This window comes from Vanellus vanellus (assembly GCF_965231255.1).
Source record: "Vanellus vanellus genome assembly, contig: HAP1_SCAFFOLD_33, whole genome shotgun sequence".
NCBI lineage: Eukaryota > Metazoa > Chordata > Aves > Charadriiformes > Charadriidae > Vanellus > Vanellus vanellus.
In genome coordinates this window covers 2,135,733-2,147,619 of record NW_028128339.1, presented here as the reverse complement: position 1 = coordinate 2,147,619, position 11,887 = coordinate 2,135,733, and the positions used below count along the sequence as shown (strand labels likewise).

General features: G+C 51.5%; 1 protein-coding gene across 1 annotated transcript; it reads right to left on the bottom strand.

Moving 5' to 3' along the window:
- Positions 1-2,880: 2,880 nt before the first annotated feature.
- LOC309684585 (inositol 1,4,5-trisphosphate receptor-interacting protein-like 1) lies at positions 2,881-4,293 on the bottom strand (the record flags this gene model as incomplete). Its single annotated transcript, XM_082500472.1, has 1 exon — positions 2,881-4,293. One exon carries the CDS (start codon positions 4,291-4,293, stop codon positions 2,881-2,883), a length of 1,413 nt encoding a protein of 470 aa, XP_082356598.1.
- Between the last annotated feature and the right edge of the window lie 7,594 nt (positions 4,294-11,887).

The window sequence follows — 11,887 nt, the reverse complement described above, 5'->3', positions numbered from 1 at the left end:
GGGTTAGTTCATACCATCAGCGTCACATTCACTATAAATTAGAAAGTTTGCTGCGAAGCTCTCTCTCCCTTGATGGCTGCCATCCTGAGAACTTCGTGCCCTGGTGCCGGAGCCCTGAGCCCTTCCCTTCCTCCTGAAGCCGTAGCGCTCGCAGTGTCCCACATTTGCTGTCACTGCTGGGAGTGCACAGCTTCCTACTGATAGAATTGGCTGAGTATAATCTTTGCATATTCTGTATTGGTGTCGGGATCAATATCAGTTCTTTAGTGCTGTTAATGTTAATTATCTAATCTTATTCTATTAAATCTGTTTATACTTCAGCTCCCGGGTTTCCTTGTTTTTCCCGATTTCCCTTTCCCAGGTGGGGAGGGGTCATCAGGTGATAGAATGATTGTCTAAATGACAACAGATTGTTATGGGTCTCTCAAACTATAACAAATTTGGTGCCCAATGTGGTATTGTAATGGGTTTGGCACTCAATGTGATATTTTGCACTTAATTTAAATAGTGCTGGGAGAACTGTAGGTTTTAATTGGAAAATTCTGAAGGGTTGAAGTTTTAAAAAGATTTGATTGGATTCCTCGAAAAGTCACTATGACTCTGTTGGAAAGGTTTTGAAGGAACCTGGTCAGAGTTCTCTGCTATCTTTGTATAAACTTAGGTCAGGAGCTATGGGAGCTGTGGGGGAGGTCATTGCTGTTTCTCTCTCCTTTAGGGCAGCTTATCGTTTCTCAGTGTGGACTCAAAAACATTGCCTTGTTATTTTGTGTGGCGGTATTTTGCTATGTTATCGGGTCGTTTGTAATCTTTCTGGTTTTTGTCACTTATATAATAGCATCTCGAGAATTGCAGTGATCAGACCCATCTTGGGACAGTGGGAGTCCTTTGCTGACCATTGTGCATTGGGTTATGTTACGGGTCATTTAGCAAAAGAGAGGATGTCTCTTGAGAATTTAGATGTACCGATGTCATCAATAGTAACAGTTTTTGAGAGTTTGGAATACCCTTGGAATATTTTGATTGTTGTGCTTGGGTTGTTAAGTTTTGAGGGTTTGATCTTTTTCATTGGCTGGATCTGCGGCAGAGGGAAACGTCCGGCAAAGACCCCACCGGCTCCTACCGCTCACAGCTGCCAGCGGCCTCTATGGCAGGCGGTGATCCCATCCAGACTCTGCCGGCTCCTACGACAGCTCCCGCCGCCCTCCTGCTGTACACCGTACCGGCACAGCCCCCGCCAGCCCCCCCGACGGACATCCTGCCTGCACAGCCCCTGCCAGCCCTCCTGATGGGCATCATGCCTGTGATGAAACAGGAAAAAAGGACTTCACTGAGAGGTTCAAATTAACAATGTATTTGGACTTCACTCACAGGTCCAATACGTCACTATTGCAAGTTGTGTGTGTGCGATGGCGATTACACCATTGCGGTTTAAAAGACATTAGTGGGATCCACTATTGCTAATGATCCGGACAAGTGACAACACAAACCACAAGGGCGCTAGATATTAATGCCTTAGAAGAGTGCACCAGTCACAAACTCAATCGCATGCCCTATACCGTACGGATGTTTCTTAGTCACTTAACCTCTCTCTCTCAGGTGAGGTCGCTCCATCCCGGGGAAGTTACCCTGTACAGCGTCCTGGATGGGGGGGACAGATCTCCTAGGGGCCAGCTGTATCCTTGGAGGATTCCCCATTTGTCTCCCCAGACCCTGCGGTTTATATTTCCTGACTCGGTGAGGGTGCAGGATTATGCCCGAGTGGATTACACTGTCTGGGATATTTCCCTCTGGTGGTGCCATAGCGAAGTCTCTGTTGCCAATTTGTGATGTCCGGCGCTCAGCGTCACGGGAAGAGTGGTGGGATGGGACTCGGGGCATTTTGTTTGATAAGGGCCATTTGGTTTTGGTTGTTCTGTGCCATCTGGAGATAAGCCCGGGCTGAGCTGTTTTGCAGCTCCCCCCAAGTTCTCTCTGCACAGCCAAGGCACGGCGGAGATGGAGCTGAGTGGGATGGCAGCTCCCTGCCTCTCACCTCTGGTGCTCTGAAACCGGCTTGGCTGGCTGCTCCCATACAGAGAGAAGGGGCTGAGTGGGGCTGGGAGGGCAGGAGGTGGTGGCGGGGGGAGCGGGCCAGCAGCCGCAGGGAGGTGGTTGTGCAGGTGCCGCGAGGGTATGGAGAATGAGCCTGGTACTTGTACAGGAGGCAGAGCCCTGCTCGGCAGTCGTGACACTTCTTCCCTGTGCACAGGGCTCCCCACTCGGGCAGGGTCCTAGCCACCCCACGGGGGTCATCCAAGGGCTGTCGGGCTACCAGGGCGTGCTTTGTGTACGGCTCCCAAGGAAGGCACTGCAGGCTCCCTACCTATGGAGCCACCCAGGGAGCTGTGGAGGGGGACAAGTGATTGCCATTGCCCCAGCGCTGGAGCAGAGACAGGTGGCAGCCTTAGCTCCACAATCAGTGAAAGCAGAGCCACCGCATCAGCTCTTCAGCAAAATGCTCTGCCACTCTGGGGCAGCCGAGCGCTCAGCACCTATGCCCGCCTTCCCCCCAAAACCGATGCCCACACACGCACAGACGCACGTTTGTGTGTGAAACAAATGATTTATTGACATCTATGTACAGAGTAAAGCTCCGCGAGGGACAGGGCAGTGGCTGTGCCCGTGGTAACAGGAGTCTCTGTCGCAAGGCTCCTTGTAAGGGCGACTCCAGCCGCATCGCGTCCCACTCCCCAGAGTGCGGTTCTGCTGCAGAGGAAAGGTGTGGCAGCAGTTCCCAGAGCGGACTGAGTAGCGTGTTGTGCGTGCCCAGCTTGCTCAGTTCCGCAGCACCAGGGGAGTATCTAGGGGACACTAAGAGAGCTCCGTGCGTGAGGAGCTCTTTCAGTGTCCGTAGAAGAGCAGGCTTGTGAGCCGATCTTGCAGTTCATTGGCCTCACGCATTGCCTTGGCGTGGGCGGCTGGGTCGTGCAGCAGGCGCTGGAAGAGGTTGAGTGGCTCCGCTGTTTGGAGGGCTGGGGGCAAGACGATGTCCTCGGGCATGTTCTCATTAGCAAAGAAGAAGTGGTCGAGGCGTTTGTCGTGCAGGCAGCCGCGCAGGTACCACAGGATATCCTGCAGCCGCATGAGGAACTCCCTCCTGCTCCAGCTCGACACGGGTAAGGTGTTGAGGAGGTGCATGGCAACCGTCTTGAAGATAGCGGTGGAAAAGCTGGTGCCCAGCAGGATAGCGGCAAAGAGCTGGAGGCATTTGAGGTGGAAGGTGTCGTGTGGGGCCTGCCTGGCCACATGCCTGAAGAACTTCACCTCTGCCACCGCGTAGCTCTCTACCCACGTTGTGCTGGGGGTAAGGATGGCCTCTGTAGTCTCCTGGCTGCTCAGGAAGATGTCTGAGTCACCTCGCCGCACCCCAAACGTGATGTCAATGAGGATGCTTTTCCCGGAGGCGTTCGTCAGCTGCAGCTTGCAGGAGCGGCTGGAAGGCAGCACCTTCATGCTGTAGTGCTGCGCCTGAGGCATCTCTTCCCAGGCTGAGCTCACCAGGTTCTGCAACCACTGGGCGGTTTTGTGCACATCCAGGTAGGAGCCAGTGCAGAGGGTGCCGAGGAGGCCGGCCGATGGATTTTTTCTCAGCTCCTCCTCCTGGGGGTGGTGGAGGTAGAACGGCGTGTTCTCCACCAGCTGATCCCTGCTGCAGGTACACGCCAGCTCCACGCGGACGTGGGAGTCCTTTGCCGGCATCTCCGCTGCAGTGCCCAGCTCCAGGTGGAAAACGTGCCCACGGGGGGGCTTAAGGGGCACAAGCAGGTGGTACACAGCATCACGCCCACAGGGACTCCAACCTTCGAAGGCGCTGCCCACCCCGATGGCTGGCTGCAGGACCGGGAAGAAACTGTTCGATAAGCGCTCTTGCAGGACAGCCAGGAGGTCGCCCACCAGCTCCTCCACCACGCGGCTCCTGTAGGCCAGGCGCTGCACTGACGACCGGATGCGCTTGGCAAACCTCCCAAACACACGCTTCTCATAGTCGCCAGAACCTTCTCCTGCACATTGTTCGTTGCCGCACTCTGTGCTGCTGCTGGAGCTCTCCTCTGCAGCGCTGCTGCCTGGCTGGGGGCTCCTTTTGCTGAGGCACCAGCAGAACCTGAAGATCAGGACGAGGACTGCAGCGAGCGCCCAGACCTGCCAGTGCTGCAAGGCAGCGAAGAGCAGGTCTCCCCAGGCCGAGGCGTTCTGCTCCATGTCCTGCAGCAGCCGAGTCTTGGGCTGGTTCAGCTGCTGCGCGTGCTGCTGCATGTGCTCGCAGGTGGCCTCACCCAGCTCCTGGCAGACCATGTGCAGGAGCTGGAGGATGCTCTGCACGAGCAAGGTGAGGAAGGTTGTGTCAGCCATGGCCTGTGGGAGGAGGGAGAGAAGAGGTTGAGTGGGGCTGGGAGGGCAGGAGGTGGTGGCGCAAGGGCCCTGCCGCTGCACTGCAGGGAGCTGGGGGCAGGCAGGAGAGGGGGCGAGACAGCTGGGGGGCAGCAAGGCCTGCGCCCAGCCCCGGCGGTGGCGGTGGCAGCGTGCCCGGCCCCAGGCGCTCCTGCCAGCAGCTGGGCCCTTGATGCAGGATGAGAACCCACCCCCCCGGGGGCCCGCCGTTCTGCCCGGGCCCCGCTCCGGCCCAGCCTCCCGCCGCCTGCGCACTCACCTCTGGCTCAGGCTGTGCTGGGGCAGCGCTGCCTGCGGGCGCCTTTTATAGCTGCCCCCATTGTGACACGGCCCCTCCGATGTCACAAGCACCAGAGCACATCACTGGCATGGCCACCAACCAGCCCCCCCGCCTCAGCGCCTCACAGCTGCCCCCGGCAACCAGAGCCCCGACAGACACAGAGTACAGGCCCAGCCGGCAGGACAGGGCTGCCAGTTGCTCTGCTTCCACTGCTTTAGCCGCCCCCACAGAGCATTTGCCACTGTCCCGGAGTCAGGAGAGAGAGAGATAGTCTTGGCCACTTTTCTCCTTCAGCAACAGCTAACGCCAGCTGGACGGCTTTTCCCTCTGCAGATTGACTCCGCTCACCTTGTCCTTCAGCAGCTTCTGCCACTCGTCCTGTAGGACTCCACACTGCAGCATTCCACCTTCGATGCTTTCCTACAGTACGACAAGGCCCATCAGTAACCAGAACATGCTGGTTCTCATTAGCTGAGAGAATGAGAGTTCATGATATGGTGGAGCTTCCTCAGCACGTGTCACCACCTCCTCTGGTGGCACCCCAAAGGCCTTGCCTTTGGGCCAATTTGTGATCACTTCTACCATTCCTGGGCAATTAGGCTTTCCTAATAACATAACCATCAAAAGCAAATTAAGGGGGCAGAAACTACCAGATTCTAAACTTCATGCTTATTTCATGCTTATGTTCATTCTTCAGTATATGAGTGCTTATGTACATCTCAGGCTTTATTCACTTAAGTAACTTTATTAGCCACACAGCAAGGAATGCTGAATGGAGGGAAGGTTTTTTCATAGACAGAAATTTATTTTTCACTTCACAGGAATGGATAGAGAAAGAAAAAAAAGAACACCCGATGACATTTCCTAATGTGGTTAGACATTGAGATGAAATGATGAAAAGACTGTGGATTTTGGCCTTTCACTGCCTGACAGGTTCACCAGATTTATAACTGACAGTTTAGTGATTGCTTCTTTGCAAAATTGGTTCTGTTTTATCTCAAACCAGGACATTCCACCCCTTATTCCACACCATTTGCATCTTGCTCAGATTACTATTACTTTTATCTATCAAATTTACACGCACACAGATTATATATATGATATGGATACATGCAGGTCACTTATCTGTGGTTTACGTTTATATACAAAAGTTTAAGCCCATTTAGTTCATGATTGCAGGATCTCATTTCAGGGCAGGAAAGATGCTATGAAATTCATTCCGGTTTGTGCCCATGGGTAGCATGTTCATCTTGAAGAGCTTGCTGGACACCACTTGATGAAGCTAGCTCAGGTTTCAGCACCCCTGTGTTATCCTGAAAAACACTTATTGAACGCTGTTAGTATTATGTAGTGATCAGCATCATACAGCTCAGTATTGAGTAATCTCACCAAGGGTTAAATTCCCTTGGGGTACACATTGAACTTCTCCATCCTTCAGCATCACCCACCAAGTACATCCAGGTCCTTGAGCAAAAACAGTCCCATGAATGGGTTTGCTTTTGCCTGAAGCAGGAGAAACCCAAACAGTTTTCCCGAACAAATTCCTTTCATGCACCACAGGGACTTTATCTCCTCCTACAGTATGTAAAAGGTCTGATTGAGCAGGACCAGCTCCATTGATGGATCCCCTGGTGTTAATTAGCCAGGTAGCTTGCTCTAAACGCTTGTCCCAATTTTAAAGGTTCCACCTCTTATAGCTTTTAGGGTGGTTTTTAGCAGTCCATTGTATTGCTCAATCTTCCCAGAAGTGGGTGCATGATAGGCAATATGATATATCCACTCAATGCCATGTTCTTTTGCCCAATTACTATTATGGTGGACCTTCCTCAGCACGTGTCACCATCTCCTCTGGTGGCATCCCAAAGTCTTTGCATTTGGGCCAATTTGTGATCACTTCTACCATTCCTGGGTGATTTGGGTTTCCTGTTTGAGCTCGCTGCGTGATTAAGGCAACCCACTTACTCCAGGTAGCATCGGTGGCGTGATGAGTAGAAGGAACTTTACCCTTGAACATCCAGCCCAGTACTGGTAATGGGGGCGCCAGGAGGAGCTGTGCCTCAGGACCAATTACTTCTGAAGCAGCTCTAACTCCTTCATATGCTGCCAAGATTTCTTTCTCAGTTGGAGTATAGTTGGCCTCGGAGACTTTATATCCTCGACCCCAGAATCCCAGGGGTCGACCTCGAGTCTCCCCTGGTGCTTTCTGCCAAAGGCTCCAGGTAGGGCCATTGTCCCCGGCTGCGGTGGAGAGCACATTTTTAATGTTCCGTCCAGTTCGGACTGGTCCAAGGGCTACTGCATGCACAATCTCTTGTTTAATTTGCTCAAAGGCTTGTCGTTGCTCAGGGCCCCACAGAAACTCATTTTTCTTTCGAGTCACTTCATAGAGAGGTTTCACAATCTGACTGTAACCTGGAATATGCATTCTCCAGAAACCCACAACACCTAAAAAGGCTTGTGTTTCCTTTTTGTTAGTAGGTGGGGACATAGATGTTATTCGGTTAATTATATCCATTGGGATCTGGCGACGGCCATCTTGCCACTTGATTCCCAAAAACTGGATTTCTCGTGCAGGTCCCTTGACCTTGCCTCTTTTAATGGCAAAACCTGCTTTCAGAAGAATCTTAATTATTTTCCTACCTTTGTGGAAAACTTCTTCTGCTGAATTACCCCACACAATGATGTCATCAATGTATTGTAGGTGTTCTGGAGCTCCACTCTTCTCCAGTGCAGTCTGGATCAGTCCATGGCAAACGGTAGGGCTGTGTTTCCACCCCTGGGGCAGTCGATTCCAGGTGTACTGGACACCCCTCCAGGTGAAAGCAAACTGTGGCCTGCACTCTGCTGCTAAAGGAATAGAGAAAAAGGCATTAGCAATGTCAATTTTAGCATGCCACTCGGCTGCCTTTGACTGCAGTTCATACTGAAGTTGTAGCATGTCTGGCACAGCAGCACTCAGTGGTGGTGTAACTTCATTCAGGCCACAATAGTCTACTGTTAATCTCCAGTCCCCATCAGACTTTCGCACTGGCCATATAGGGCTGTTAAAGGGTGAGCGAGTTCTGCTGATCACTCCTTGGCTCTCTAGCCGGCGAATCAGGTTATGGGTGGGAATCGGGGAGTCCCGGTTGGTGCGATACTGTCGTCGATGCACCGTGGCAGTAGCAATTGGCACCTGCTGATCTTCAACCCCCAGCAGTCCCAAAACAGAAGGGTCATCTGAAAGACCGGGTAAGGTAGACAGCTGTGTAACATCCTCAGTCTCTACAGCTGCTATACCAAAAGCCCACCGATACCCTTTTGGGTCTTTAAAATACCCTCTCTTGAGATAGTCTATGCCAAGGATGCGCGGAGCATCTGGACCAGTAACAATGGGGTGTTTCTCCCATTTATTCCCAGTTAGGCTCACTTCAGCTTCTAATACAGTCATTTCTTGAGATCCGCCTGTCACTCCAGAAATGGTGACAGTTTCTGCCCCTTTATGATTCGATGGCAACAGGGTACACTGTGCACGAGTGTCCACCAGGGCTTTATACTTTTGTGGCTCTAATGTGCCAGGCCATCGAATCCACACAGTCCAATAAATTCGGTTGTCCCTCTCCTCCTCCTGGCTGGAGGCAGGGCACCTCTAATGTTGACCGTAGTACCTACGATTATCAGATCGGTTCCTACCTGGTCCGTAGGATCGCCTACCGTAGGTTGGAGCAACCTTCTTCCTGTAAGAATCCTTTCTTCTATCGGCTTCATTTTGCAGCTCAAGCACCCGTGCCTGTAGGGCTGAGGTAGGTTCTCCATCCCTCTTCTTCATGTCTTCTCCATATTCACAGAGGCAAAACCACAGGATATCTCGCATCAGCTTTGATTTGTCTTGAGTCGGAGGGTGGTTTTTCTCTTGAGTAGGAGGGCATTTCCTCTTAGCAGCTGCAACATGAGTCTGTACAGGGAAAGCATGGAGTTTTTCCTCCACCTTGGTTAGTTTATCAAACAGTTTATCGGTTTGCTCAACTAACTTCTGGGTCATTTGCTCTATTTTCTCAGTCAGTTTCTCAGTCATTTTCTCGGTGGTCACAGTCAGCTTTTCTATGGCTGCCACAGAGAAGGGACCAGAGAGACTGTCTTCATGCTGTCGTACCTTATTAACCACTTCATTTACAGTTGGTGTGTCAGTATCAGATCCTCCCCAGACCTTTATTGACAATGGGTGGGAATATGTCGATGGTGCACTTTGTACAAACTTTTTGAGCATAGACCGTTTGCATGGCATTTCCTCAGGGTCTACAATCACTTGCCCATCACTATAAATCACCTCTTGCACAGCCAATTCTCTCAGGTACTTAATACCTTTTCCCATGTTGGTCCATTTACTTGGACGCATTCAATATCGTCCTTAAAGGGATACCTGCGCTTTACGGCTGACACCAGTCGCCTCCAGAGACTGAGAGTGCTTGTCTTTCTCCCAATTTCTTTATCAATACCTCCATCCTTGGCCAGGTTTCCCAATTGCCTAGCTTCTCTGCCATCTCAATCTAGGGTATCTGCCCCACTATCCCAGCATCGGAGCAACCAGGAGACAAGTGTTTCACCTTCATGACGACTAAAGTCCTTCCTGATATTTCTCAGATCTTTCATAGAGAAGGATTTAACAACTCCCTCTACATCTGAGTCCTCCTGTGGGGAGGCTGCCCCAGAAGGGGCCTCTCCAGCATCTGCTCTAGAAGGACTCTGGCCTTTGTCTGTTTTCAAAGGTCTCTTTCCCTTATCTGGTCTTGAAGGACCCTCCCCTGGATCTTGTTCAGAACTCTCCCCCAAGCTATCTGACTTGAGGTGGTCTTTGTGGTAAGGGGCAGGGGAAGGAGTTGACCTCTTCTTCTTCCTCCTGGTTACTGGGGCAGCTTGTACCGATTTTGATGGAGTTTGAGTAGTTTTGGTACTGGTTGTAGTGGCTGCAGTAGGTTGTGCCGGGACAGGCGGCGGCGTGGCTTGTGCCGCTGCGGGGGGGGCACGGCTTGTGCCGGGACGGGCGGCGGAGGGGCCGGTGTTCTTGCGGTGCGGGGGGCGGCTGCCGGTGGTGCGGGTGCCGCTGCGGTGGGGGGGCGGTTGCGGCCGGGCCGGGCGGGGCTGCGGTTTGCACCGCTGCAGATCGCCGAGCGGCTGCGCGGGTCTGAGTGGCGGCAGCGCATGGTCCCCTACGGCTCCCCCTGCGCCCATGTTTCCTATGAAACCACCCCTGCAACACATTCAGGAGCACCAACAACACAATCATGATCTTGAGAAGGTACCAATCCCTATAGTCAGAGCCCAAAAGGTTTCCATGCCCCAGCTCTGAGGGTGTCACATCAGCATAATTATCAAAGGGCGAAGTAAACATTCCCCAGGTAGAACCAAAAGTGTAACTAATAACAGAACCCATCACCTGATGCCTGAGATATACAGGTAGAGCCGTTACCCAACTCATCGTGTTATACATCTGAATTGCGAACCACACCAAAACAGCACCTTTAAACCTTCGCATAAAAAGACAAAGAATAAATGAAATTTGCAACACCTTTGGCAGGTTAGAGCAAGTTGACTGCATTAAGGTCCAACAAAGCTGTTTAAAGGCATGATACACGATTTCGTCTAAGAACGACATGATGCAAGCTGTCTGTTCTAATCTCCGAGCAAACTGGAATTCAAACTATTTGGACAATTTATCACAGCTCTGGTGGAGCACTGCTCGGGCCCCACGTTGGGCGCCAATTAATCTGTCCTGGTTTAGGCCAAATCCACCACTGGGGACCCGAGGGACCCCAAATGGGACCGACAGATGCTCCCCTCTACCCCTCTTCAAAGAGAGAGGCAGAGGAGGAAAAAGAGACTTAGGAGTTTAGAAGGAACTAAACTACTTTAATGAAATATTAATAATAAAATAAAAAGAAATAATGAAAAATATATACAAAACCGTATCAAGCTCCCGAGATGACACTCACGTCACCGGCTGGCACTGGGGCAGTCCCAGGCTGGACTCAGTGACGGACGGGAACTGGATTCCGGATCGGCATTCAGGATGGGGATCACAGGCAGACGAACAGAGTCCCCCTCAGACATCGGCCATTGAAGGAAGAGCACTGACCCTTTGATCCCTCAGCTTTTATACTGAGCATGAGGCAGATGGGATGGAATACTCTGTTGGTCAGTTTTGGGTCACCTGTCCTGTCCGCTCCTCCCTGCAGGTGGGACCCCACTATGCTTTTCCGCTTCCGACCCTCCAACGGGGCAAATAACAAAGCTGGTTGGCCGTGGGGGTTATAGCAATGAGTATAAGCAGAGCCTCTCTGCATCCCACGCCCGGGCATCAGCTGTAACCATTGCTCTTATCGCTCTGAGAGAGTGAACGCTGACGGCACAATATGCAGTTAACTTCAGTAGTTAGAAGAGGCCCCGCTAAGAAGCGAAGTTACTGAACAAAATTGGTTCTGTTTTACCTCAAACCAGGACAGAGGTAAAGTTTCGTTCCATTAAGGCTCTTTTTATTAAAATAAATATTTAAATTATATAAAGAAATAAATACTTCTCTTTTCACATTAGATCACTCCCTGGAGACAGCAAAAAACAAACAACCCCAAACCAGCCCAAAGGACAGGGGCTTTGGTGAGAAATCAAGAGATGGTAAACGCTTTCTTTCTGTGGTCGTGACAAATCCAGTTTTAGGAATCAAGTAGACGGTAGATATTCCAGAAACAGAGGAAAACTCTCTTTGAGGAGACGGTAGTTCAGCACGTTGTCCTTGGGAAGGTAAGTTGGGCAAACACGACTGTAACCACCACCACAGATGTTTCCCATTTGTCTGTAATGTGGTCGCGTGCGCTGCGAGGCGCGAGCGTGCGGCTCAGCCATGGAAGTTGACGACGTTCCTTCTTCACTCTGCCCTTAACGAGGTCACACCCATCTTTCTGGCTCTTGCTTAAAGTGCGTTAACTAATTTCAAAGAGAGTTACTGTCTCCAAAATAAGGGGGGGGGGGGGAGCGGGGAAATAAACTGTCTTAACCCACTACTTCATAACTTGAAGAGGAAAATTTGTGTGCCTGCTGCTGTTCCAAATAAGGTCTAAGAAATGTAACTACAATAACAACTAGTCACCCGGAGGTGATCACAGCGTTGTTCTAATAGTGCACATCTCACAGCAGCTGTTGGTGGTG